Source organism: Osmerus mordax, chromosome 13 (assembly GCF_038355195.1).
Source record: "Osmerus mordax isolate fOsmMor3 chromosome 13, fOsmMor3.pri, whole genome shotgun sequence".
NCBI lineage: Eukaryota > Metazoa > Chordata > Actinopteri > Osmeriformes > Osmeridae > Osmerus > Osmerus mordax.
The window spans coordinates 2,143,900-2,170,232 of NC_090062.1; the positions used below are offsets into that span (position 1 = coordinate 2,143,900).

The 26,333-nt window shown below is 49.1% G+C and overlaps 1 protein-coding gene across 5 annotated transcripts; it reads left to right on the forward strand.

Moving 5' to 3' along the window:
* The first annotated feature begins 661 nt into the window (after positions 1-661).
* rnf111 (ring finger protein 111) lies at positions 662-25,234 on the forward strand. Of its 5 annotated transcripts, none has more exons than XM_067248647.1 (15): positions 662-1,065; positions 3,571-4,546; positions 8,058-8,184; positions 14,204-14,361; positions 16,392-16,592; positions 16,758-17,095; positions 19,016-19,262; positions 20,034-20,391; positions 20,844-20,969; positions 21,114-21,231; positions 21,728-21,808; positions 21,971-22,066; positions 22,375-22,461; positions 22,935-23,038; positions 23,474-25,234. In XM_067248647.1, exons 2-15 carry the CDS (start codon positions 3,652-3,654, stop codon positions 23,589-23,591), a joined length of 3,054 nt encoding a protein of 1,017 aa, XP_067104748.1. In that variant the 5' UTR covers positions 662-1,065; positions 3,571-3,651; the 3' UTR covers positions 23,592-25,234. The 5 variants fall into 5 exon arrangements, with proteins under 5 accessions (XP_067104748.1, XP_067104750.1, XP_067104749.1 ...); XM_067248649.1 differs by having other exon boundaries at positions 22,378-22,461; XM_067248648.1 differs by having other exon boundaries at positions 19,019-19,262.
* Positions 25,235-26,333: the final 1,099 nt, after the last annotated feature.

Below are 26,333 nucleotides of genomic sequence, written 5' to 3' on the forward strand. Positions count from 1 at the left end.
CTTCCTGCACATCTGAGAATGCACGGTCGAGCATGATAACAGTACAGTAAGAACAGGCATATAGCAAATGATGCAAGAAATACAATAGGCTACCCAGTGGGTAAGTTGCTATTTATTACGTACATAGATATTATATCCGTTTGTGAAACCTTAGTTCTGTGCAGAGAACACTGTGGGTCATCGTCACAGACATGTTTTAAACGCTAGTGGGCACCCGTAGCATACCATTTCACCTCCCATACAGCAGCGACCATCTGAGGTTGACGTTGCTATGTCTGTTTCATTGAAACGAAAGCATTGCACATTGTTTATTGTGAGTTATAATAATATCTACCAGGTCATAGTTGCGTTGCTGTACTCTTAGCATTTCTACGTTACTAAATTTACACAAGTGATGTCGTGAAGTGTCGTGAAATGTATTTACCCTCGTTTTGCTAACCCGGAAGTTACCCCGTCGTCACATGTTAGACCCAAACTGTTGAGGGCGGAGCGTTATAATATGATCGAGCTGGAATTCTGTCTCCATCAAATTGTCAGCCGTTTGCCGGCGCACCGGCGGGTGCACTAATATTTTAAACCATTAAACTTTAGAATTGCCAGCGAGACGACCTGGGTAAACAACAGTAGCTAGTTAGATGCCTCAGAGAGGCAGGAATGGAAACTTCATCGAGGGCAGTGTTCGCAAGAAGTGGAAATTTGCTGTTGTATCATGGTGTGAACCTAATGGATTACAGGGTGTGCTGTGTACTCTGCTTCGAGTAATACAGCCCTGACCTGAAAATCAGGATAAATTATAATTGCCGTCGGGTCTACAGATATCTAGGTGTATGACGTTGGTAGACAGTAGCTAGTTGCTAACATACTTAGCTGGCTAACACAGCTATGTTACTGTGTAGTTGAGCCAGCCGCGGAGGGCCCTATTCGATTTTGTTTCTGTGTGTTGTCACAACCCCGGCGGCAGTCGTTCGTTCGCGATCCATAGTTGCCACCCTTTTAATAAAACCAGGACTTGTACGTTTAAGGGAACCCATGCAAAATCTGGAGCACAATTGTACAAAAACCCAGGTATGTTTTTTTGTGTGTGTTAAAATCTAGTGTCTTTGTTGTTCCCTTTTCTCCCACCAACAAATATGGCTATCTAGCAATCTTACCAGTTTACCATAGCTAGTTCGCAGTTTTAGCCACGGTAGCATCTAGCTAAGGCTTTCTAGTTACCCAGCCATTGTGTGATGTGTTTTCTAGGCAAGTTTACTCGTGAGGTTTGGAAATCTGGCCTGCTCCTTGGTTTGGTGTCATACACTTTTTTTGTATGACTGCAAACACTGGCTGAGGCATGCAACTAACTGGCTAACTAACAATCTTTGGAACGTCAACACTCAGCGGCCTGCTGTGTCTGAATCTGAACAGCTTTGCTAATGCTTGCAAGCTCGCTACACAACTCGGCCTACTAGCTAATGCTGCTGGTAGTACTAAGCTATATGTGAAGCCTTAATAACTTGCCATCTTGATGAGCAGATTCTAAAACCCTGTCATAAATAACCGCAAATATATTGCCTGTCTGCTACGACATAATAAACTCCTAAGACCATCTCGAATTAATAGTTTTGAAAGCTGAATTATACATTCATCTTTAAGTAAGGATGTAGTAAAGGCCCATAAGTAAATATGTTCGCTTGTCTGTTATGGAATCAAGTTTGCACTTTGTGGGCATGTGAACCTCTGAAATATAGTTTTTTTTAAATGTTGGCTGGCTATGTCTGTCTGATATAAACACCCCACTATTCTGTTGTTAAGCCTGGCCACTCAACAACAGTTAATTTGATGATGGAGGTTAGGCACATTCAGAAACAACTGTACATAAAGTAGGATATGCCCATGTCCGGTTCTTAAGATCTGGAAACGGTTATGCTGAAACAGTGGCCTAACTGTATTGTGGAATTAGAAATGGTGTTGTGCAGCTCCCAATCCACATCTTCTTCCCTTCAGAAATCTGTATCCACCTTGGTGCTTGTGGGGATGGCCCCAGGGCCTGCCCCCTGAGGCCACTGTGTTCATGTGTTTCTTCAAGCTGCTCGCTCTGTGGCACAGAGGCTAATCAGTTGTTCGTAGGTAGAGTCTCAGTGGAGCATGGGTGGGGGCAACGCTTCTCGAGCAGCAGCTCCACACCGTCCTCACCTGCAAAAAGAAAATCATAGCTCTGTCCCTTTACGTGCCCACCTGCAGCACCCTGTTCCTCTTTCTGCTCATTTGATAGAAAAAGAGAAATAAGGGGTAGAAAAAGAGAAATAAGGGGTAGGCTATGTTTTCGATCATATCCGATATTTGTTTGTAGTCTCGTTTTACTGTGAACACTAAGGATATCCCAAAGAAGTTGGTTCCCTGGACTTTTTATTTGAATCAGCTTTAGAACCATTGTATAGACATACGGTTTGAAACTTGTTAGTCCAGATTCCAGTACAGCTAGTTGCACACATCATTCTGTGCATAGTTGGCTGAAAGGTTGATCTGGTTGCTAGTGTGAGCAGGGTTTGAGAGCTTTGCTTCCCACTGTCTGTCCTGAAGTTTACTTGTTGACCCACTCAGGGTTCAATTGCATCGTGAACACCTTTGTCAACATTGTGTTGATAATGTGTCGAAACGTTTTGGGCTTTTCTTCATCTCGGCCCTTCGGTGACTCAAGTATAGGCAAACTCCACATGGGAGCAGCTGTGTGTGCGCATGTAATTCCACTCCACCACACCAAGAAGTAGGCTAATGAACGGAGCCAATGTGCCTTTTTAAACAGATGGCTGCTTTCATAATTCAAAGGAATGGATTTGAGGTAAATGCACTGGAGCACGAGATGGTCTGCTCTGTCCTTTCCTTGAATAGAAGTTTTTGAAGGAGAAGGGATTGTGCGATTAAATCGTTTTAGAAGAGGCAGACAGGTGTTGAATGGTAAATGATGTGAAAAGATAGATTCTGGACTGTGGCCTTTGATTGGGCCTTCCTTATGTCTGCTCATTTTGGGGGTTAATTTACAATCACACCTGCTTCAATTAAATAAGCTCAGGGTTGCTTTGCTTTTTGTGGAGCTTGCATCAGTTTCACCAGGAGACACTGGCGTTCTAGTCAGCCAAGTCATTCCGTTTCTTCTTCTGTAATGGACAGTGTTGTATTCTGTGAGCAGTGTTTTGTTTCCCTCTTTTCCGTGGTGCCAGGAATGGCAGTTCGTTTATTTTCCTGTGTTCATTACAGCAGAAGCTACTAAACTAAGGCCCGGATTATCATCCAGTCTGACTCATGCGCTGCCAGGAAAGGACAGTCCAATAAAACAAATGCTAAACAACGGACCCCCCCTATTCAGTGGCTTTCACAAATACCCAAAGCTGGACCATTTTAGCTAGCTGTGCATGAAGATACTCCTCATAACATGAACACAACATGAATGTTATAATGACCAGTTTAGACCTATCCCAGGGCTGACAAATGATCCATTTATCTCTTTTGAAACAGAGTGATTACCCTTGTACACCAAGTCCTCCTGAAGACTAATGCCTCTCCTCCTATCTCTCCCTCCCCTACGCTCAGTTGTAGGTTGCAGTGCTGCAGATGGAGCCCTGAAAGCAGGTGTGGGCATTCTCGGCGTTGCGCCTGTGTTGACCCGCCACGATGAAGAGCGAGGTGCCGTCTGAGGCCCCAGGCAGACAGGAGAACCTGAAGGGGCCACTGGCCAACCCAGAGCCCATGGAGGCTGCCAAGAGCTTCCCTGCCAACATGGAGGTGATCGGCAAGGCAGGCAGCGAGTTTGCGCCACTGTGCGCAGAGGCCAGACACCGGCCTCTGAGAGACGCCGGGGCTCGCAGAGACTCCGACAGGGGCCTCCCCGGCCGCAAGAAGCGCAAGAGCCAACAGGCGGGGCCCTCGGACTGCGCCCTGAAAGAGGGCCGCATGGGCGACGACTCCCTGGCCCCCCAGCACCACAGGACAGAGCTTCTGGAGGGCCACAGCGAAGACGAGCGCAACCCGGAGTCCTCCTTCAGTGACTGTGCCTCCTCGCCCTCCTCCAGCCTTAGGTTCGGGGACTCGGACACCCTGAGCTCGGAGGAGGAGGGTGTGGCAGGGGCGGCAGGCGGGCAGCAGGCCGCCCTGCAGCACAAGGCTCCCTCCCCCCCTACGGGAGGGGCAGCGGGGGTCGGGCTGCGGCCCGTTCTGGGCCGGACTCGGGGGAGCCGCTCTCACAAGTGGGCGGCGTCGGAGGCGGAGCCGGTGCTGCTGAAGCGGCCGTGCCTGAGCGGGCGCCGGCCGCTGCACAGGAAGCGCTTCGTGAAGGCCGGGCCGGGCGGAGCCCCGCGGACCCAGAAGCAGAAGGAGCGGCTGCTGCTCCAGAGGAAGAAGCGCGAGGTGATCGCCCGCCGGAAGTACGCGCTGCTCCACAGCACCAGCAGCTCCAGTGAGGAGCTGAGCAGCGCCTCGTCCTCGCCCTCCTCCACCGAGGCGGAGGACGAGCTGTACGTGGACGTGAGCAGCACCAGCAGCCAGCCCACCAGCGCAGCCGTGGCCGCAGGTACACCTTTTTTAAATTTTTTTACCTTCTCTCAGAGATTTGTTAAGAGTCGCTATTTTTTCGACGCACGCTCTTTGTTTTTCTGTTTGGATTTGTATTTAGCGACTGCATCCTTTATCCTTCCACAACAGTCCCCACTCACTGTTTGCAACTTAAAACCGGGTCGAAAACGTCCCTTTCACATTGTCGACTAGACCGACTGGACATTACCCAACCTGACATAGAAATACATAGATGACCATCATCCTATCGCGTGTCCAGGATGTGTTGATGGTATATATTCCTCCCCTGAGGCTTTCAGCTCAGTGCTGCTCTGCAGGTGCCAGGATGGAGACAGTAAAAAAGGCCAGCGTTTTCCATTCTGTTGACATAGCTCTTGTGGAATACACACAGGCTAAGCACAACGCTTTGCGGGAATATGCTCCTCCCTTCGTGCACACGCACACACGCTCACACACGCTCACACACACACACACACACACACACACACACACACACACACACACACACACACACACACACACACAGCTCTGCAGCCCCCACCCTCTCTACAGTCTACATTGGAGAGGCTGCTGACTTGGACTGTGCTGAGCTAGAATCCATGGCCAAGCCTGTTAGAATTTTTATAAGCGTACATAGGCTGAAAATGCCTGAAACAAAGAGAGCTCTGTTCAAGAGACATTTCCCCTCCTCTCTTATTCATACGCCTCTTTATAAACATCTGAGGCTGGCTTTCCAGCGTTTACCGTCGATATGCATGCTTTGATGGGATTCTAACGTATGGGCTTTGCTTTGAGATATACACACGAGGGCTGCTCACCAGCTTGAAAGGCCCCATGGCAACATGCACAACCCTCACATATACAGTTTCATTCGGTTTACCGTGTGTGCGCACGAAGCGCCATTCAATTTTCCTGTTACATCTCTCCCACAAAATGTTCCCCATGTCTCAATTATTCCTGTGAAACAATGTCTTGATGCAACCAAGGTTACTGCCTGCTCTCTTTCACCTCTATAGCTCCCCTCAAAGCACCTGTGAGAAAAAAAACAACAAAGGTTTGACAGGCATGGTGGGAATGAAGTCTCCATCTACCACAGAATACGAGTGGTAGCCTTCAACATCTCCCTCCATCAGGCCTGTCTGTAGCTGTCAGTCAGGGCCTGCCTCAGGACTGAACCTGAGCCGGTCGGGGCTCCTGTAGTACATTTACATTTAGTCATTTAGCAGACACTCTTATCCAGAGCGACTTACAGTAAGTACAGGGACATTACCCCGAGGCAAGTAGGGTGAAGTGCCTTGCCCAAGGACACAACGTCATTTTGCACGGCTTGGAATCGAACCAGCAACCTTCTGATTACTAGCCCGATTCCCTAACCGCTCAGCCACCTGACTCCCCTAGTACCCAGTTACCCCCCTCGCTTGTCTTCCTCCCCACAGCCCAGCAACGCAGCACACCTGAGCAACACGGCACCCAATGACACCTTGCTGTGTCCTAAGCCTCACTGCTGGCCCACTGACAAGAAGATATCATGTTTGAGGGGGGGAGGAGGGTGGAGGAAAGAGTCTATATTCTTTTGATTTCTGCCACAGCCACCCTCCTTCCTGGGCCTTGGTTTAATGTCTTCATGTAGCAGAAGCAGTGTTTCCCCACTGACTGCAGGGCCCTGGAGAAGGTCAGTAGGAGAGGCTGTTTGCTGTGCCTTTGCCATGGGAAGTAGGTGGGTGGAGAGTTGTGCTCTAAGCTCCACTGCTGCCTGCATGGAAACAGGGGCTCTCTGAGGGAAAACCATGGCTTTGTTTACAACAGGAGGAGAGGTGGGACACAGCCGGTAGAGCCAACACTCTCATTGGCCAGAGGAGAAGCGTGAGTGTGATGGATACAGAAATACCCAATCGCAGAGCTTAAAAAGGGTCATGGAGTCCATGGAATGATAAGTGACATGCAGCTGGCCGATGTGTCCCTGCTGTCATTTCTGGATTCATTAATCATGATATGAGGATATTTACACTGCGGTAGCATGCTAACATCCTAACGCCAACAAGTTGTAATGCTGGTGTAAGGTTCACAGTAGTTGAAGTGAGAGCCGTTATCAATCTGTAATGCAGTTCAGTGCTATCTCATACTGACCTTGCCTTTTCAAAGTGTAGGGTGGAAACAGGCTGCTCCTTCTGATTCAAGTCGTCTTCACCCTCAGCAATACAAGAGAGCACCAAACCCGACACGACTGTTCACCGTCATACGTACCCAGGGTACATCTTTACGCATCCCATCAGCGGCATATCTGTTTGTGTGTCAACAGCCAGGGAGGGAGGGAGAGCTGGAGGTAGCTAGGCTAGGTGAGGGTGCTAAGCAGCGGGGGCCCAGTAGACCACGAGAATAGAAATGAGCCCGGGGACTTCCACTGTTCTCTAGAGCAACACTCCCACTGCTGACGGCACAAACAACACAGCGCTCCAGTCACGGGAGGCCAACCACACTCGCGTGCATCTTGTTTATTGCGTGATCGATAATCATACCCAGTACTCAATGGCCAAGAGTTGAATCTTTTTAAGAATGTAATTCCCCCCCAACGTTATGGTAAGAATCAGATCAGACTGGCTGAAGGTGTTCGGGCTACAGGAGTCATTTGAAGACCTGGCTGTTCTGTGTAGTGTGAGAGATCACCCGTCCCCTCCTTGTTGCAGTGTTGTGAAACGTTGAGCTTATTGAACACACCCCAGGCCTCTTCCTGACAGAGAGGCAAGGCAGGGCTGCAACCAGAGCAGAGGGCGAGGGGCACTCCCAACCACCAATCAGAGAGCAGATCCACAGATTGCGCTGCGGGGGAAAAAAAGAAAAAGAAAGCGAACAGTTGAAAGCAGCATTTGCTGACCTACATTCCAGCTGGTGTCCAATACACGGACTATAATTCTGTGCAGTGACACTAGAAAGGCCGGATTTAACTCTCTTCTCTCTGGGTGTCAGCTAGGTAGGATTCATATTGAGACACTCAAATCCCAAGGAGAGATCCGGGAATCCGAATGAGAAAGGAAAGCAGGTGAATTAGAGGAGACGGTCTTTCTCGGAGCACGCATGCGCGTGTTTGTTGCACATGCTTTCCCCCCAGGTGCTAACGGTACCTCAGAGGAGGGAGGTGGAGGTTGTTTGTGGTGGGGAGACTAGCACACACAAACTGTTGGCTCTGTATATCCCCGGTATAGTTAATGAAGCTGCTTTCAATGCAACTATAGCCTTCCTGTAGTGAGTTACCTGTCTCATTATTCTGTTAGGTAACTCATTCAATAATTGCTCTTATTTTTATCCACTTAGCTAATGGTTAGAATAGGTTTAGGGAAACTGATTTTTTGTGCTTGAATATCCTGATGGGAGCCCTTGGACAAGTCCTCCATCTTTTCTAAAGTTACTATCTTTACATCAGGAAACTCTGTGGTGGTCTTATTTCATTATCATTCCTTCCTTTTCCAGTCCAGTAATGGTACAACGTGTGTGTGTGTGTGTGTGTGTGTCAGGTGCTCTGGACGAAGATGTTGTGGTGATCGAGGCGACCCCCGCTCCCCCTGTTCCTGCCAGCGAAGAAATCAATGTCACGTCCACTGACAGCGAGGTGGAGATAGTCACCGTGGGAGACAGCTTCAGGTAAGCCCTGCACAGGATATCCTCTTCATGCTACACGGGGGTTTATAACATAGGAAAGATGTTATTGTGGGTGTAGAAAATAATGAGCTAAACCCTCCTCCCATTGTTAAGCAGCCTAAAAAGTGCGTTCGACAAAGTTGGCAATACTTTATGCTCATGATTGTATTGGTCTAATCTTAGTAAACACCACATTGCGTCTTTTAAGGAGAGTGTTTTGGCTTCCCGTCAAGTGTCATAATGTTTACAGGGAGCACTGCATTAGGCTGTTTTTACTGGGCCCGGTCAGAAGCACAGTGTAGAGGGGTCTGTTTGCACGCCCCTATGGAGAGGCGTCTGGCGTCTGTGACGGAGGCGAAATAGCACATCTGGGAATCGGTGTGGAGCTGGCAAACCGCAGTGTTTTCCCCTGGCGTTTCCCAACCGCTCCAGCTGTTGCGTAGCGCGTTCTTGTTCAAAGGCACGCCTCCAACCGCTAACGCTGCGAGTCCCGCTGCTATGTCTGCTGAACTGAGGCTCCTCAGCCCTGCCCGGAGTCTCTCCTGACCTCCAGGCCGCTGGTTCTCCCCCATCAGCCAGCCCGAGGTCCAGTCCCAGAGGCTGTGAAGATGCCACTGTCAGAGGTCTTTAGTCCCTGTCTTGTGGACGACACACCCTGCATCTGAAGGAAGTCTTCAGGGAAGACCAGATGCTGTGACGTTAGAACTGACACCATACACCGGTCCTTACCGGTCCTCCAACACCACGCAGGGAAATGGGCGTGAACAGAACAGGGAGATGGAGAATGAATGGTACACGACAGCTGTTTAGCGTAAGTCTGGTGGTCCCTCTACCCTCCTCTTGATGTGTCTCATTGTTATTGAGGTTCCTTGGTGCATGGCGCTCACTATCATTTCCACCAGCCTGATTCCATTATCCCGCTCTCTGCCGCTGCCAGAAATAGCAAGGCTGGCGAATTTCCCCCCCCTGCGAGTACAGTCACTTTGTCAATCTAAACGGATTGCTCGTCTCCCTTTGTGATGGGAGGCGCTCGACCCTGGAGACAGAAATCTGCAGTCAACCTAGAAATGGTCCCTTACTTCATCAGGAGGTGTGCAGGTGTTGAGGAGGGGTCGTTGGGGGGGGGGGGGGGGGGGGGCAGTGTTTAGAGGGGGGTGGGAGGAAGAGCTGGCCGGCTAGGGAGGGACCGATTGTGGTCTCATCTCAGGTGAGCTACACAGTTCATGGACAACTGGTCTGGCGCTCATAGGTTCCAGTCTGATGTTTTGGTCAATTATCCGAGGATAATGCTCCTTGCTAAGCCACACCATAGCAGTCACATGCCACCACATGGACGTTGAGTTGAGCTTGGCAACACCATCATGCTTTCTTGAAGAGAATCAGGCCAGTCTGGCCTTCTCCCGGCCCAATCATTGCACAACAACAGCCATCTCGCACACAGTAGCCAGTGTGAACAGGCATGCTGGTGCCTGGGGCTAAAGAATGTTCTGGAAGCATTCTCAGTCTCTTCGGCTTGACAAGTCATGTGGCATGGCTCCCTATTCTCTTCAGCATGAGAGGTCCCCCCCCCCCCGGGAAAGATACTGTGTTGGAGCGTCCATAATGCTCCTATCCATCACTACACGGTCTTGACCCATGTGTTGTTTGTTGGTGGCAGCATGGCTTCTCAAAGCGGACAGAGTATTTTGGCATGTCAGATGTTTGTTCTCGCTCCCTCCCTCCCACTCCAGCCACCTCTCTCCACATCTCTGTCCCCAGACCCTGCTCTCAGGCACGGTCTACTGGTGCACCTCATGCCAAGGCCCTCTCCCCCTCTCTGCACTGCGTTGTGCGTCCTGTGTGTTCTGTGCTGTATGTTCTGTGCTGTGTGTTCTGTGCTGTATGTTCTGTGCTGTATGTTCTGTGCTGTGTGTTCTGTGCTGTGTGTTCTGTGCTGTATGTTCTGTGCTGTGTGTTCTGTGCTGTGTGTTCTGTGCTGTATGCTCTGTGCTGTATGTTCTGTGCTGTATGTTCTGTGCTGTATGTTCTGTGCTGTGTGTTCTGTGCTGTGTGTTCTGTGCTGTGTGTTCTGTGTTGTGTGTTCTGTGCTGTATGTTCTGTGCTGTATGTTCTGTGCTGTGTGTTCTGTGCTGTGTCTTCTGTGCTGTGTGTTCTGTGCTGTATGTTCTGTGCTGTATGTTCTGTGCTGTATGTTCTGTGCTGTATGTTCTGTGCTGTATGTTCTGTGCTGTGTGTTTTGTGCTGTGTGTTCTGTGCTGTATGTTCTGTGCTGTATGTTCTGTGCTGTATGTTCTGTGCTGTGTGTTTTGTGCTGTGTGTTCTGTGTTGTATGTTCTGTGTTGTATTTTTTGTGCTGTATGTTCTGTGTTGTATGTTTTGTGCAGTAGGCTAGGCTCTGTGCTGTGCTTTCGAGTGGAATTCAGGGGGTGGAGGAAAAGCTGGATTCTTGTCTGCTGGGGGAGGGAGGGTTAATGGCACATCTTAGAAAATGGATGACCTGTGTCCAGGATCGGGTGGCAGGGCTCTTTCTTTGCCTCATTCCCTGTAGTCGAATGTGTGTGTGTGTGCTTGTGGTAGCCATGTCTCTCTGTGTGTGTGTGTGTGTGTGTGTGTGTGTGTGTGTGTGTGTGTGTGTGTGTGTGTGTGTGTGTGTGTGTGTGTGTGTGTGTGTGTGTGTGTGTGTGTGTGACTGACTCCATGTGAGGGGGAGCGTGAAAGGCAAAGGATCGATTAGACTGTTGGTTACTAGTGTTGGGTAAGTGAGAGCTCTAGAAGGATGCAGCAGCAGGTGAGAGGGAGAGGGCGGGCGGGAGGGAGAGAGAGAGAGAGAGAGCCAGGGAGGGAGAGAGGGAGAGAGAGAGAGAGCATGGTTTTGCCAGGGTACAGGGTGTCCAGCTCTTCAGACCCAGAATGGAGCTCAGGACTGAGGGTGATGTCAGACACACGCCTGCATGTTTTTAGCCGAGTCAAAGAAACCATAATAAGGAATGATACACTCAATATTTGAGTTAGTTTAGACAGCCAAACAAGAACAATAGCCAGCCATTTCCTGCACTGTTTTTGTGATGGACTCAGATGTTTGGCTAGACTTGTAAAGTCAAGTAACAGATTATTGCTTAACCAAAATAAAATAGTAAATCAGTGCTCGCTCATTGACCAAAAATGTATTGTTTTTCAACGGGCACCCCAAACCATTAGACAGTGACCAATCCAGGACAGGTCTGGGTTTGAACCTGTGTATGAAGTCTATGACACCTCACTTTGCACTGGGGCTTGCTGATCTGCAGTTTCCCCCTGAGGACAGAGTAAACCTGCTCTCAGAGTATGCAGAGGGCGCGGGGATCACCAGCGAAAGATGGATCTTTGAAGAAATAGGAAGACTCAGAAGAACTAAATATTTATAGTGCGATACAGATGGGTTTACATAAGCATTTCTTTCTCTCGTTCTTCCGATAGGTCATCTGAACAAGCTGTTGTTTTGGAGACTAACATGATTTGTTAATCGTGTATGTTTAGCACAGTGGAACAGTTTGGGGTATGGTTTTGTGTGTGCACTTTTCATTCGTTTTGTGTATGCATACTTTATTTTGCCCTGAGCTGAACCATTTGCTAACGTTAAAACTCAGACAACACCAGGATAGTAGAATGGGCTTCCTTACTGGGCCCACTGTGTAGGAATCTCCCATCCCTCTCTATCTCCGTGGCTCAGCAGTGACAGATGCTTCATATTGTTTATGGTTTCCATACAGTGAATTCCCTCTATTGTGCAGCCCAGCCCCCCAACCCCCCACCCACACCAGCTCCACCCCCCCCCCCCCCCCCACCAGATACCCCCCACCAGCTCCACCCCCCACCCCCACCAGCTCCCCCACTCCCAGCCTTTTGTACACACAGCCTCAGCTCCACACAATTCCCCCCGCAGTCCCCCCTCTGCTGTGCCGAGCCCCCCCCCGGCCCCCCTGTTCCCTCAGTGTTCATGTTTACTGTGTACTGTTTTCCCTGTCGCCTTGCCCCCCTCAGAGGGCACAATGGTAAACAGGTATTTACAAAATAATCCCAGGTCTACTTGCGGGTAATTAGGAGCCCCTCCCTGGAGGGGCCGGCTCTCCCTGGGCTCCACACAGCTGCTGAGGTGGGAGGGAAGACTAGCAACACAGACCCCCCCCCCCCCCCCCCCCCCCCCCGGTAGGCATGCCTGCGTTGCTTGCCGCCCCTGCGCCTATCTACAGTTACCATCCTGACGGCGCTTGCGTGTGTGCGTGTTGTCCGTGAACTGTTAAGCCCCACGGAACATTCCGTTTTAAATGCGGGCCATTTCTTCTTTTTGTCCATTTTCCTCTTTTTTTGGTTCCATTGGCAGCTTGGGGAGCTGCATTGATAGACGTTCTTCCTTCCGTTCCTTTCACTTTGTTGTGCGGCTTGTCCGTGTGACAGGAAGTTGAATGGCCCTCAGTGTGAGCTAATAGGAACCCCCCCCCCCCCCCCTTAAACGCAACCCTCAGCAACAGCAGTGGTGAGAATGGCGTTTCCTGTTCTCAATAATCCGCTAGAGGTTGTCCAGAGAGGCTGACACACCAGACTGGATATGCCTAGTAACCCAAGGAACCAAAAACAGGCCTTCATGGTTAGCTTCTAGCATCTTTGTCATTTGGAATAAAGGTTTATTGTTTATTACAGTCACGTGTTGCTATAATATACACACAAAACACATGCACGCCCCCCTCTCATACACACACACACACACACACACACACACACACATACTCTCTCTGTGGATTAGTAGCAGCCAGCCACACAGGTCTGTGGTCCTTCTCTTAGGAGTTTTAATGGTTGCAAGGTTTCAGGAGGGGGTTAGGAGATCCCACTCTCCCTCTGCTCCTGCTCCCGGCCCTGTTCCCCCCCTCTCCGGAGACATACCGCTAGTCCTCAGACGCTGCTCTCCATGGCATCCTGCTTTACGGCACACACACACACACACACAATCACACACACACACAAACATCCCCTGGGCTCGGCCTGCTTTACGGCACTGTGACGGGAAAAACGATTCCCCCGACCTCTCGCAGCCAAGAGAGAGAGAGAGAGAGAGAGAGAGAGAGGAGGGGGGAAGGGAGAGTGCGAAGGAGGAGAGCTTGCGGGAAGCTGAGAGGCAGAAAAGGAACGGAGGGAGTGAAAGGGGAGGTTGGGTGCAGAGCTCAGTATATTACACAAGGATACCTTTTTTTGTTTTGCTTGTCATGAGGCATGCGTCCAAATGCAGACATTCAGATGTATTCCGGCTCGATCGTCGGGCCTTTCATTTCATGCTCGATAGAGAATGGAGTTGGGTTCACATTGCCGGCGAAGACTGACGGCGTGTCTTTGCGTAAGAGAGACAAGCTTCCTCCCAGGCTCGCTCTCTCACCGTTTCAATACCATCCCAGTATTTTAGCGACGTGGTCCTTCCATTTGAACTCTGCCTATGAAGGCATATTATATGATGATCTTTTATGTCTGAATTTCGCATGTGTGCAACTGTCTCGTCTGTTTGAATTAGCTGCAGGCCCAGCTCTCATGTCAGCTGGCTCTTATTTCCATTCCAGCCGAGGCTGACTCGTGCTCTACAGAACTAGCTGTGTGGACCAATCCCCTTCCCCCACAGCACCGTGGCTCTGTCTCTCATTTACCCAGCGCTACGTGACAAATCACCCTCTGCAAACGTGAAGAGGCCTTCGTGAACTATGTTCAGAACAGGCACAGGAGCGGGAAGGAGAACGGCGGCCCGCTCAAAATAGCCCCCTATGCTGTTCCCTTCTAATGCTTCGGATACACGGCTTGTACGAAACCTTGCCTGCTCGACGAGAGCTTTGCCGAGTCGATCTGAATGGTTCAAGCTTCACAAGCTTGGCAGTGTCAGATTGGTGTGTGCCAAGCAGATGAGGAAGTGGGCTTGATGTGTGGCTTGGCTGACCATGTCTGTTCTCTCTCTCTCTCTCTCTCTCTCTCTCTCTCTGTGTGTGTGTGTGTGTGTGTGTGTGTGCAGGCCTCGCTCGGTGGGGGGTCATGGCAGGATGCACTGGGGCCCCAGCTGCTCCCAGAGCCGGGGCCAGGAGCCACGTGGACGCCACCGCCTCTCCACCGTCATCCAGCCGCTGCGGCAGAGCGCCGGGGAGGTGGTGGACCTCACCGTGGACGAGGACGGTGAGCGGGACGCTAGCACGGGATTACACACCACGACACGCACGCACACACACGCCATGAACGGCTCAGGATACGACGCCACCCAGACCAAGATTCTACACCACGACACACACACACACCATGAACGGCTCAGGATACGACGCCACCCAGACCAAGATTCTACACCACGACACACACACACACCATGAACGGCTCAGGATACGACGCCACCCAGACCAAGATTCTACACCACGACACACACACACACCATGAACGGCTCAGGATACGACGCCACCCAGACCAAGATTCTACACCACGACACACACACACACCATGAACGGCTCAGGATACGACGCCACCCAGACCAAGATTCTACACCACGACACACACACACACACACACCATGAACGGTTCAGGATACGACGCCACCCAGACCAAGATTCTACACCACGACACACACACACACGCACACACACCATGAACGGCTCAGGATACGACGCCACCCAGACCAAGATTCGACACCACAACACACACACACACACACACACCATGAACGGCTCAGGATACGACGCCACCCAGACCAAGATTCGACACCACGACACACACACACACACACACCATGAACGGCTCAGGATACGACGCCACCCAGACCAAGATTCTACACCACGACACACAAACACACCCCGTGAAGGCTTCAAATCACACCACACAACAACACCTTCTTAGATTATACACAGTGTGACACAGAGATTAATGACGCACCCAAAAAAAAACCTCACCAGAACGCAGGGGAGATTATATCCAAGGACACAGTCTCCCTCCAGTGCTGAGATGAATCATATGGCAGCCGTTGTGGCCAGTGAGAGGGCTGTACCCTGCTCTGTAGCACACTTCCAGCTCTTCTCAAGGCCCCTCCTTTCAGACGCAGAGAGAGCGGAGCTGGTGATTATACGGCCCAAATCAATTACACTCAGGAAGAGCTTTTGTCACATAGATGCCTCACAAGATAGCCGGCCCGCCATCGTGCAAATGAATGGGGGCAAACTGGCTTTGTATGCAAATGAGCCGAGAGCTCTGTTAGATGGGCCAGTGCAACGCCGCGTACAAATGGTTACACACCGGTGATTAACAGGATTAAGTCCACCACCATATCTCAGTAGATATGTGCGTGTTGGTAACTTAAATAAGAATTGTACTGTCATCGCAATTAAGCAGAGAAATGTTCTCTGTTGCGGGCATGGATAATAACAATTCATCTATATCTTTTCATCAGTGAGTTATTAATAGCTAGTAGCCTCTCTGGGTCTATTTTGTGTCTGGGGGTGACTTGTACAGAACTGTACAGCCCTAATGCGTCTCTGGTGTGTCCTGGTTCCTTTTACTGATCTAGGCAGTCACCACAGTTGCACCCAAGCATGTTCTACCCTGTCACTAGCCCCTGGATGCACGGAGAAGGAACGAGCAAGGCTCGTTTGTTACGGCAAGCTTGGCAATAGGGCAGGTAGGATTGGATGCCTACACCCTACTTCCCAGTCAGTTGTGGTCAAAGCCAAGTCCCACATTACCTGTTGATTATATTTGAAAAAACGTACGCATCAATGCCACGTTAAGGGGCCCTTTTAAAAGCTGGCACTATTACACCACATCAACACTTTCATGGGATATAAAAGTCCAATTTGGTGCGTTCTCTTTACTATCGCAAGCCCATGACAGATAACAGAATAGCAGAACAGGGTAAGATATGGAGGCATTTGCATTTCTTTGGAGGAAGAGGGGGAGGAGAAATTAATTTGTGAGTATGAAAAGCAGATGGAGCACACACTGGAATGCTAATGAGGTCTCCTCTGTTTCCCGGCTGCCAAGCCACTGCAGCCTGTCTCCAAGCTCACACACACACACACACACACACACACACACACACACACACACACACACACACACACACACACACACACACACACACACACACACACACGCACACCCCAACCCTGTGGTATCGCCTCTTACTTTCTTTACTTGTGTCATTCTTTCTTTCATTCTGCCTTTCTCAGATCTCTCCGTTGTGCCAACCACATCTGACAGCGTTCACCCTCAGACTGTCAGTTCTTCCTCCTCATCCTCCCATCATGCCTCTACCTCAGAGCCCCATGAGGCCCCTGGCCCCTCCTCCAGCTGCCCTGGCCCTGCCCCGGACAGCACCCTGGCTCCTTGCTCCAGTGGCTCCTCTGGTGCTGTGGGCACCACCACCGAGGGTAAGTCCCTGACGACCTTGTTGGTTTGGCTATATGAGATGGGACTTCTTCTCTCAGTAGCCGGTCTTCCACAGGAAATCTCGTGACTTGTCGTCGTGGCAGGTCACATGATGTTCAGAGTTCTGAATGGGTTCTGTCTTTTTGGGTTGTTGTCGCGGTTTTCAGACGAGAGCAGACGCAGCTTGGCGGGGGACGGCGGGGGCACGGCCATGCCCAGGCTGCCCTCCTGCTGCCCCCAGCACTCTCCCTGCAGCGGCCCCTCGCAGGCCCACGTCAGCCTGGGCCACCCCCACTCCAGCTGCCTGCAGGCCACCTCCCAGCAGCAGGGCTCCCAGCACGGACACGCCCACCACTTCCACCACCACCACCATCACCCTCCCCCGCCTCCACCCAGCCTGCCCTTCCCCGAGCCCAGCTGCCCCCTGGAGAGACCCACCGCCCTGCCCGCGCCCTGCGGGGGCGTCAGCAGTAGCAGTGGCAACGGAAACCAGTACCACGACCAGGTATCTGCTCCTCTGTCCTGTGATCAAGTTCTGTCTCTCCTCAGGAACGGTGTGACTGTTGAGTTGTGTTCTGGGATTAGAAGCGTGAAGCGATCTGCAGATTGGGAAGAGAATCTAAACACTGTTGACATGACTGATGACCACGCAATACAGCGTCGGTAACAAAGTCTCTCTGAGGCATGAAGGTCAGAGGACAGCATTGATAGTAGAAGGGGAAAACCAAAGATAACAAACAGCAACCAGGTGTTTGTTATTCAGTCAGGTGGGTACAACAACATAGACCCCTGACTCTCAGCAGAACACCATATAGGTTTTATTAGGAACGCGTATGAATGATTAATAGGACAAAATTCATAAACAGACAATAAGGCAATAGCTGATCTACTGACTGTGATTAACATGAGCACATGCCCTGCCTGGCACAAGGACACACTTCCTAATTGTTACCGTGAGTAAAAACTCAGGTGGATGTGTGTAGCAAAAGCCACCGTCGTGAGGTATGAATTTTATATACAACTGTTTATACACAACTGCCTGTTGTGTTTGTAACGTTCAAACGGGCACATTCGGACATGTGGCGTAAGCATTGCTGTGACGTGTGTATGTTCAGCTATTATGTGCCACTTCCTGTTTTGGTCTCCTTGATGTAGAACGTGACATGCGAGCGGACATTTCATTTGTGCTCATTAGACGGTGACACCGTTTTCAAGTTTTCATATGCACTGTGTGCAGTGCTGGATATTTTTTTTGGGGGGTGAGGGGATTGGTTTTGTATTGGCTGAAGGTAAATTAGAAAGACCTTAGATGCCTAGACAGGCATGAAGTGTTAACGATGCAAATCATGTTCTGTGGCAGATGGTGTAAGGTTCAGACCATATGTAGTAGTTGCCACCGTCACCAAGGGCAGTCGCATTCAAATGTGTCTTTGGGAGAAGTCTTTGTGTTTCCAAACAAAGCAGGCAAGCAACGGCAGCCAAGCGCACTGGGCTACGTTCAAGGTGAACAGGAGGAATCCAGTTCGGGGGAGCTGACGCAGCCAGGCACTTTACTTGTGAACAGTGTTGCAGTGCTGAAGAAGCCTTCCCTGCTGTTAGCCTGCTCTCAAGCCCAAATCTAGCCCTGAATTATTCACATTCCGCCAATAGTTGGAAGCTGTTGAATTATTTTTTCCGTCAAAGCTGTGGGGGGGAATAAACCGTGTTGGCTTGGTAAAGCATACTGAGTGTGGAGGCACCAACGTGGACTGTATCGGCAGGTCATGTTTGGGGGGCTTCTCCCCCTCACCTTACTTTGTCTGAAGGCACCCGACTCTTGATTATTCATGGGGGTTAGTGTTCTAAAACTGGGCCGTCGGGTTTCCTACAGTGAACGGGAAGTGGTTGATGTGATGCATGTGCCAGCTTGGTCCGCCACACCCTTTGAAGGTGCACGCTAACTGCCCTCAGCGGTGACTCTGAAAAGCAGACCATACTCCGAATGAGGTGAACACATCATGTTTTATGCACAAAATTGTTGAAAAGAGACGTGATTTTGGAGCTGCTCCTTTGGTTTTGAACCGACCCGAGCCTCCCTCACCAGATGTTATATCAAAGCCTGGCTAACTGCAGGCTAGCGACTGAAAGCACAGCGTTGTTACTGTACTGTGTTTTGCGTGGTGGCCGTGGTTCAAAATCCAGTCACCATAGAGATCAGTCAGACAAGGGGCCCAGTGAGAGGATGGAGGTCTGTTTTGATGACAGCCTCTCCCCTTTCTACAGGCTTACCTGTCCAGTTCCATGTTGGACGTGATGTCCCTGTTCGTACCTGCTGGTATCGCTCACAGGCATGCCTGTGCCATTACCCATGCATACACTGAGGCAGCTGTAGATACAATGAGGTAGATAGTGTAATATCTGTGGTGTGTGTCCTCTCTCTCCCTAGCAGACCCTGCCCGTGGACCTGAGCAGCAGCGGCGTGCGGGCTAGCGGCGGCAGCGCCGGTTTCCATGGCACCTCAGCCTTCGACCCCTGCTGCCCCGGCTCCACCTCCCGACCCACGGCCTACATCTCCCAGGCTGCACCGGGGCCCAGCCAGCCCAGTGTTGTGGAGTCGTTCAGCTCTGCCATGGTGGCCCAGCCTCACCCCCAGCCCCAGCTGTCCTCCTGCAGGCACTTCATGCACCCCACCTGTAAGTGGAATGCCCTCCTCCCTCCTCCTCCACCCAACACACAGAATACAGATGGTGTTACATTTTTTCCTGTTTTACTTTCTCCATTATGCGATTTGATGTGCATTTGAAGTCAAAAGTGCTTCGGTGTGGCTTGCATAATGCTTCTGTACACAAACTTTCACGTGGCTGAACCTGCCTGCATGCCGCCGGTGCATGGCAAATTATGCAGACAACTGCACTCTTGAAACCCTGTGCTAATAGTAATTAACAGAAACACCTGACGTTTAATGTGCTAAGTGCTGCGGTACTGCTCCAAACAGCTAATTGCTAATTCTCCTCAGAATAGCTGGGTGTGTGGTTGGAGGGGGAGGGGGCGCGGAGGGGCTCCCTTGTGGGCCTGCGTTTCGAAGGGTAATTGGCGCCTGTCGGAGCACCTGCCTACACTCTCTCACGTCAGTCAGCCAGCCGGCCAGGCAGCCATGCTCCATCCCTGCCCCTCCCTCCGTACCGCTGCCGAGAGACTGGGGCTCAGGTAGGAGGGCTCCACAGTAAGGAGCTGGCAGCAGGCAGGAAGTTGGGCCGGCTGGCAAGTGGGCGGTGGGGGAAAAAGACGCCGTTTATAGTGAGAAGATGCCCAGGTACGGACGTTTGTCAGCACCATCTGCTGCGTTTCCACGGATGTCTCCTCGGGCACGGATCTGGTCTTTCTGGATCAGTGGAGGGCAGGAACCTGAATGGAGGCACCAGGATGGTTTTGGCTAACAACTATCTCTCTCTCTTCTCCTCCAGACGCTCCACTGGCACGCTCACTGCACCACCAGCCTTCCTCCTCCTGCCCTCACTCCCATGGCAACCCCCCGCCCCCGCCCCAGCCCCCTCTGCAGGGAGACTACGTCCTGCCCCACGTGCACCCCTTCCACACGCCCTCCCACCCTCCGGGCCACGCCGTGCCCCCGGCCCCTCCTCCGCCCCTGCCCGCCCACCACCTCTCAGGCTCCACTGCCCCCTTGCCCCAGCACCTGCAGGCTGAACACCAGGCCCTGTCGCACCACATCCCATCCCTGGGGTCCTCCGTTCAGAGGCTGCACCAGCACGAGATGCTGCAGAGGATGGAGGTCCAGAGACGCAGGATGATGCAGCATCCTACGTGAGTTCCACTCCGTGTTGCGTCTTGATTCCGTGGCTGTGCTGTAACAATGTTTGGATATTGGAAACATAACCCCCAAAGTGCAAATGACAGCACGAAGCACTGTACACAAAATGGAAGACATTGTTTTTGGGATGCCAATGTTATTCTATTTGTAATTTGTTTCCTTGCTAGCTTCAACATAGTTAGCTAACAAGGAAGCTAGACTGGCAGGAAGCTAGAATGTCTGCTAATCCACTGCATCTACCGTTAATCAGCCACACCACTGACAAACACACTACTATTGTCTCTGAAATAAAGAGTTCCCTTCAAAAAGTTTTCAATATTCAACAAAGTGACGTGTCCACTTCCATGCACAGTCAAGACCAGCACAAGAAAGCTATGGTAAAGGCAATGGTTTAAATGAAAGGTAAATACTAATATGATTTTTTTTACCCCCTTGCGTCTTCCAGACGGGCTCACGAGCGCCCTCCTCCACACCCCCACAGAATGCACCCCAACTATGGCCACGGGCACCACATCCACGTGCCTCAGACCATGTCGTCCCACCCCCGGCAGCCAGAGCAGAGGACCGCATGGTCAGTATGGACAGACACAGCAGAGACCCCCACCTGGCCCTCTCTCCATTCGGCTTCAATAACCAGAGACGCTTCTAATGTGGTCAATTGTGTCACCTCCCTGATCTGGTACTGACTGGCTGGTATGTTGTTGCTCCTCTGCAGGGAGCTGGGGATCGAGGCTGGGGTGACGGTGGCCCCCTACCCTTCAGGACACCTGCACCCCCACCTGCCTCACTACCACCCTCCCCCTAGACTGCACCACTTCCCCATCCCCTTCATGGTGAGCCTGGGAACGTCGCCCTCATCCGCTACCTCCAAGCACACGTGCATACATTTACATAGATGAGATAGAAATGCTTTTTGCTGCAAAGTGTGGCGTCGATTAATGATGGGAGGCTTCTATTTAGAACATCTGTTATTTCAGAGATGGTTTGGTGGGCCTCATGAATAATGTATCAGCAATTAATGGTGGCCCATCAGGCATTTCAAGTGCATATTCGACTAAGTCAGAGGCCTGGAGTCAGTGGAGACCCATATGAATGAGATGTTTGAAGTCGACTGCATGCATGTACACTGACAATTTAGTAGTACAAATAATGACGTTTCACTTTTTATTTGACCAGAATCCACAGTATGCAAAGTTGACCAAATCAGTCAGCTTTGCATACTGTGGATTCTGAAAGAAAGAAGAAAAACGGACAAACTTAGTATCCTCTATCATTTTCACTGCCAGTATACATACATTGTCCATGAAACCGATCTGATCTCTCTCCCAGCACACTGGCATGTCTGAAGTGACCTACCCACACATTCGGTACATCTCATCTAGAATGACTGGATTTGGACGAACTTACGAGGTACTTTTTACACGTCATCATTAGGGGAGTTTACCACATCGAAGTGCCCCTCAGATCTTTGTTGTGTGGAGCTTGTACGTAGACCTTTGTTGGGGTGCGTTGCCGTGTGGGTGGAGCTCAGTGTCTCATGTCTGGGTTGCTGTCCCTCCCTGTGGCCATCAGGATCTGCTGCATCTGGAGGAGAGGTTGGGGACTGTGAACAGGGGGGCCTCTCAGGGAACCATAGAGAGATGCACGTACCCGCACAAGTACAAGAAGGTGAGAGGACTCATGGAACTGTGGGCGCGTGTGTCTCTGTGTGTGCGCGCGCTGGTTTGAACATGGCTACATGTGCTGGTATACATGAACGTGTGCATTTCATGCAGTCTGCTGAGATATGTGTTTGAATGTCTGCATTCGATTTGACTCTGGGACAGAGTGCACATTGGTCCTTTGTGCTGCAGTTAATTCATTGTCCTATTCACCAAAAGATGCAGCCTTCGATTACATTGTAGGGAGAGATTCCATATACGTAGTATTCCTAATGTATTTAAATGAGCAATCTAACACCCTGCCGCCCAATACAGAAGGTGTTGGAGAGAGACATTGACGAACAGTTAACCCCTGAAGCATGGGCATCTATTGGGAAAAATATGCACGCAACCTCAGACTCGGTGAGAAAAAAATTGAACAAATCAATTTGGAAACATGTCTCTGCTCACATATTCAGTAGCTCTAGTGTTAGTGCTGGAACCAGGGGATTCGGCACCAGGGGAGTACCGGTTGATATTTGTTAGTTTGCTAATTAGTACTTTTATCCTTACGGTTGACTTGCTAGTACAAAAGGACCGTCCTCTCTGTCCTTATAGGAATTATTCCTTTTTGTTAATGTTATTAATCCTTGTTTTGTAAATCTTTAGTCTGCAACCAGCTGTAGTGCATATTATGGAGCCTTGATGTGTAGACATGTCATGTAATAGTAACACTGTGTGAACTAAATATAGTTGGAGCCTGAGGAATGAATTCCCGAAGTGTCTTCTGCCTTCCCTCCACATACCCAATATACATAACGTGTCCTGGAGAAACCTGTTGTTTGGTAGTGGATCTGAAATTGTGAAATGGTGTTTGCCACTGTTTTCATCAACAGAGAAAGCTGCACGGTAAGCAAGATGAGGATGAGGGGGCGGATGAAGACACGGAGGAGAAATGCACCATCTGTCTGTCAATACTGGAGGAAGGGGAGGATGTCAGGTAAACGTGTGTGTGTGTGTGGGGGGGGGGTCTATATGTTTGGCACACAGTCGTTAAGACCTGTTTTCATATGCTGTAGATGTCAGTGGTTTTTGCCACATTTGAATGGTTAATACTCTAGAGATTTCCTCAACACCCATAAGTATAGTAATGAGCAGAGAAGCCCGTTCCCCCTGTGTGCCTCCGAATGAGAGGCCTCAGTGGATGTGTCTGCAGCTCGACACAGGTGCCCATGCAAATAGGCTTGATGCCGTTTCGAGCTGCTCTGATCGAAATGGGGATTTTAGGTTTATCTGCCCTCTGTTGGTGTAACATATCTATTACAGGAGATGTTTTTTTTTTCCTGTTCTTCATAGGGATTCTTCTAAATTGCATTTGATATTGGAATAATCGTGATCTCCTTATCTGTTTCTTCTCACTCTCTCAATGTTACAGACGCCTACCTTGTATGCACCTCTTCCACCAGCTCTGTGTGGACCAATGGCTCCTCACCAATAAGAAGTGCCCCATCTGCAGGGTGGACATCGAGGCCCAGTTGTCTGCTGAGAGTTGATGCTGTTTTCCTACCATTTTGTTGGGATTTTCTTTTATTTGTCGTTTCTTGTTTTCAGTTTTCTTCAGTACTGCAGTCAACCAAAGATGGCATGAATTACCTGCGCATCCAATATGAGGAAGAAAAAAAACATCTGACAAAAAAAGCATTGAGCCTTGAGTGCCAGCTATCACAGTACAATACTGCTATAATTGACATCTCCATTAAGGATTTAAAGATTTATTGTATTTATAAAGCTTTTATGTAGCTTTTGATTGTTTCGTTAAGTGTCATTTGTTTTTTGATTATTTTTATGTTTTGTTTTTTTTGCATGGTTCCTCACAATGCATTTCTTTGCACATATATTGTGGTCTTCTCATGGGCCTAACAACTTGCAGGTGAGGATAGCTGCTCTAGTAAAGAAGCATTTCTATATACTTAATGTCTTGCTTTACTGGAATAGAATGTCAACCTCCGTTTGAAAAAATTGCAGAATTCATCTTACCAATCATTGTATTGATTAGTTCATGTTTAGACAACGTGGTTTACTAGTGAAATACATTTTTAAGTAAATCAAGACATTCCTTAATTAGGGAAATATCGTTTTTACAGATCAGCTGCTGTATTAGTGTTCACCCAGTATTTTTAGTGGGAATAAACTCCGATGTTCACCTCACTGCCCAGAAGATGCACATGCTTGTCTGCCATCACACCTTCCCCTGCACCTTGATTTGACTCAACACCATTTACATGTCATCTAACGTACTTTAGAGAAAAAGAAAATGAATGTCACATCCGTCTCGCTCTCTTGACTGTTCTTTTTCAATTGAATGATTGTTGCGGACTGCTGAGGATCCAGTCTCTGTGTTGTGTTTGGACTTCCCCCTCAGACGGGCCCAAGATGGCCGACTGGGTTCTTCAAGGGGATCTCAGGCCCCATAGATGCAACCAGTTTCACATGAGCCTGAAACCTGGAAAGAACATTTGTTTGGAATCTGAGGATATTGGTTTATACTGGCTTTTCATTATCTTGGCTTTTCATTTATACCTGCTTGGTGATTCAGATGGAAGTAGCTTGGTTCAGAATATTAAGGATTGGGGGTTATTCTTTACAACCCTCAAACAACATTTGACCTTCTCTATCCCTCACCCTCTTCTTCTGTAGCTGGCTATCTTTTTGCTCTCCTGGAAAAGACACTAATATTATTCTGAGACAACTTGCAAATACTTGCACATGAGAAAACAGGACAGTGTGCAGTGAAAATGATAGAGTATGCTAAGGCAGTGCATTTCCACTCTGATTTCTGACATCGTTTTCAAAAGACAATGGAATTATTTTGGCCCTCTGTATTTTCGTCAGTTATATGGACAGGACAGCAGTGAAGTGGGATGAAAGACAAGGGCAGCAGGAGGAAGGTGTTTAGTCTTTGCTGAGGAGAAACTGTTGTGATTGGTAAGCTGTGCGTGTTACCACTACACCAAGCTTCCACAAGAATTTCTGTCCATTGAGGGGAATTTAAACTGTAATCATTTTGAATGGAGTGTTGAATGCAGTACTTATCGCAGGTATCCATGCATTCATAGACTTAATGTCACCAGGATGATATTCCATGGGATTTATATTAGTTTTAAAATAATGATATTAATAAAGTTAGATAACTCTTGGCTGTGTCTTCTTTTTGTCTCTAAAATGTTTCATGCACATTCACCTTTTATATTGAAAAAAAAAACTGTTTCATGTGGCGGGTTATGGTTTGTGACTCGACATGCGCAAACAAGGTGTTTTGAGATGAATGATGCAGTTAACCAACATAGCTACAATTCTATAACAGGTTCAATAGTTATAGTACTGAGTAGTTGTCATTTGAGTTTCCTGGCTTTTCACAAACCACATTTCACGACATAAAATGTCTTGATGCTGTGTAATAATATATTTTTGCTTTAAATTTCCATGGTGTTTTCACTTGCCTGTGGTATTATAGAACACTGCCTTGTTCTATAATATGCTAAAAAGTATTGGTTAGAATCAGGATATTGCAATAGTATGGAATGCCGTTTGATTCAAACTGTTCTAGAGGTTACTTCCTGCCCATCTTGCACACTAACACGGTGCTCGTCTCAAATGTCTCAAAGAATTTAAGACTAGGTCATTGATGTCTATGTTCTGTAGAGCACATATCTGCCCAAGTAACTCTACAAAATCTTCAGTGTGTGCCAAAATGATGTCCCCTGACAAGCCATGCTGATCAATTAGAACAGCCCTAAGGCCAGCATGCTATCTCTGACACCACTAATACCAACATCTGCACTTCAGCTTGTTTTTCTCCAGGTAGCCTACCCCACAAGGTCTGCCTATGACCTCATGCATCTGCTTTGGTCTGAGGATAACCACGCCCCTCTCATTTGCATGTAGGATTGGAAATAAATACAGCACAGAAATACATGTGGCATTAGGAAATAAAAGCCATGAAATAAATACATGTATTTTGAAAAACTTAATTTTGAAATAAATACGTTTATTATTTTTAGGCAAATGGATTCAGCTTTATATGATGCTATATTTATATATTTATTGCCATCTTTTTTTCAGGGCATATTTCATAGCCATATGTATTTACCTATTTATTGATTTATTTAATTTGGAATCAAACGGCGTTGCATACTAGCTTGCGTAGGCTACATACTATACTTGCGTAGCTACTGTAACTTGATAACCGTTAAATTGCTGAGTAAAATCTTTGTAAATCAAGGGTAGCTCTTGGG

What these genes read in the sequence shown, in the direction of transcription:
- rnf111 (XM_067248647.1), top strand. Translation starts at nt 3,652, where the DNA reads ATGAAGAGCGAGGTGCCGTCTGAGGCCCCAGGCAGACAGGAGAACCTG. An exon ending in CAGCGCAGCCGTGGCCGCAG is followed by an intron (nt 4,547 to 8,057) that starts GTACACCTTTTT and finishes TGTGTGTGTCAG; the next exon opens with GTGCTCTGGACGAAGATGTT. An exon ending in GAAACCAGTACCACGACCAG is followed by an intron (nt 17,096 to 19,015) that starts GTATCTGCTCCT and finishes CTCTCTCCCTAG; the next exon opens with CAGACCCTGCCCGTGGACCT.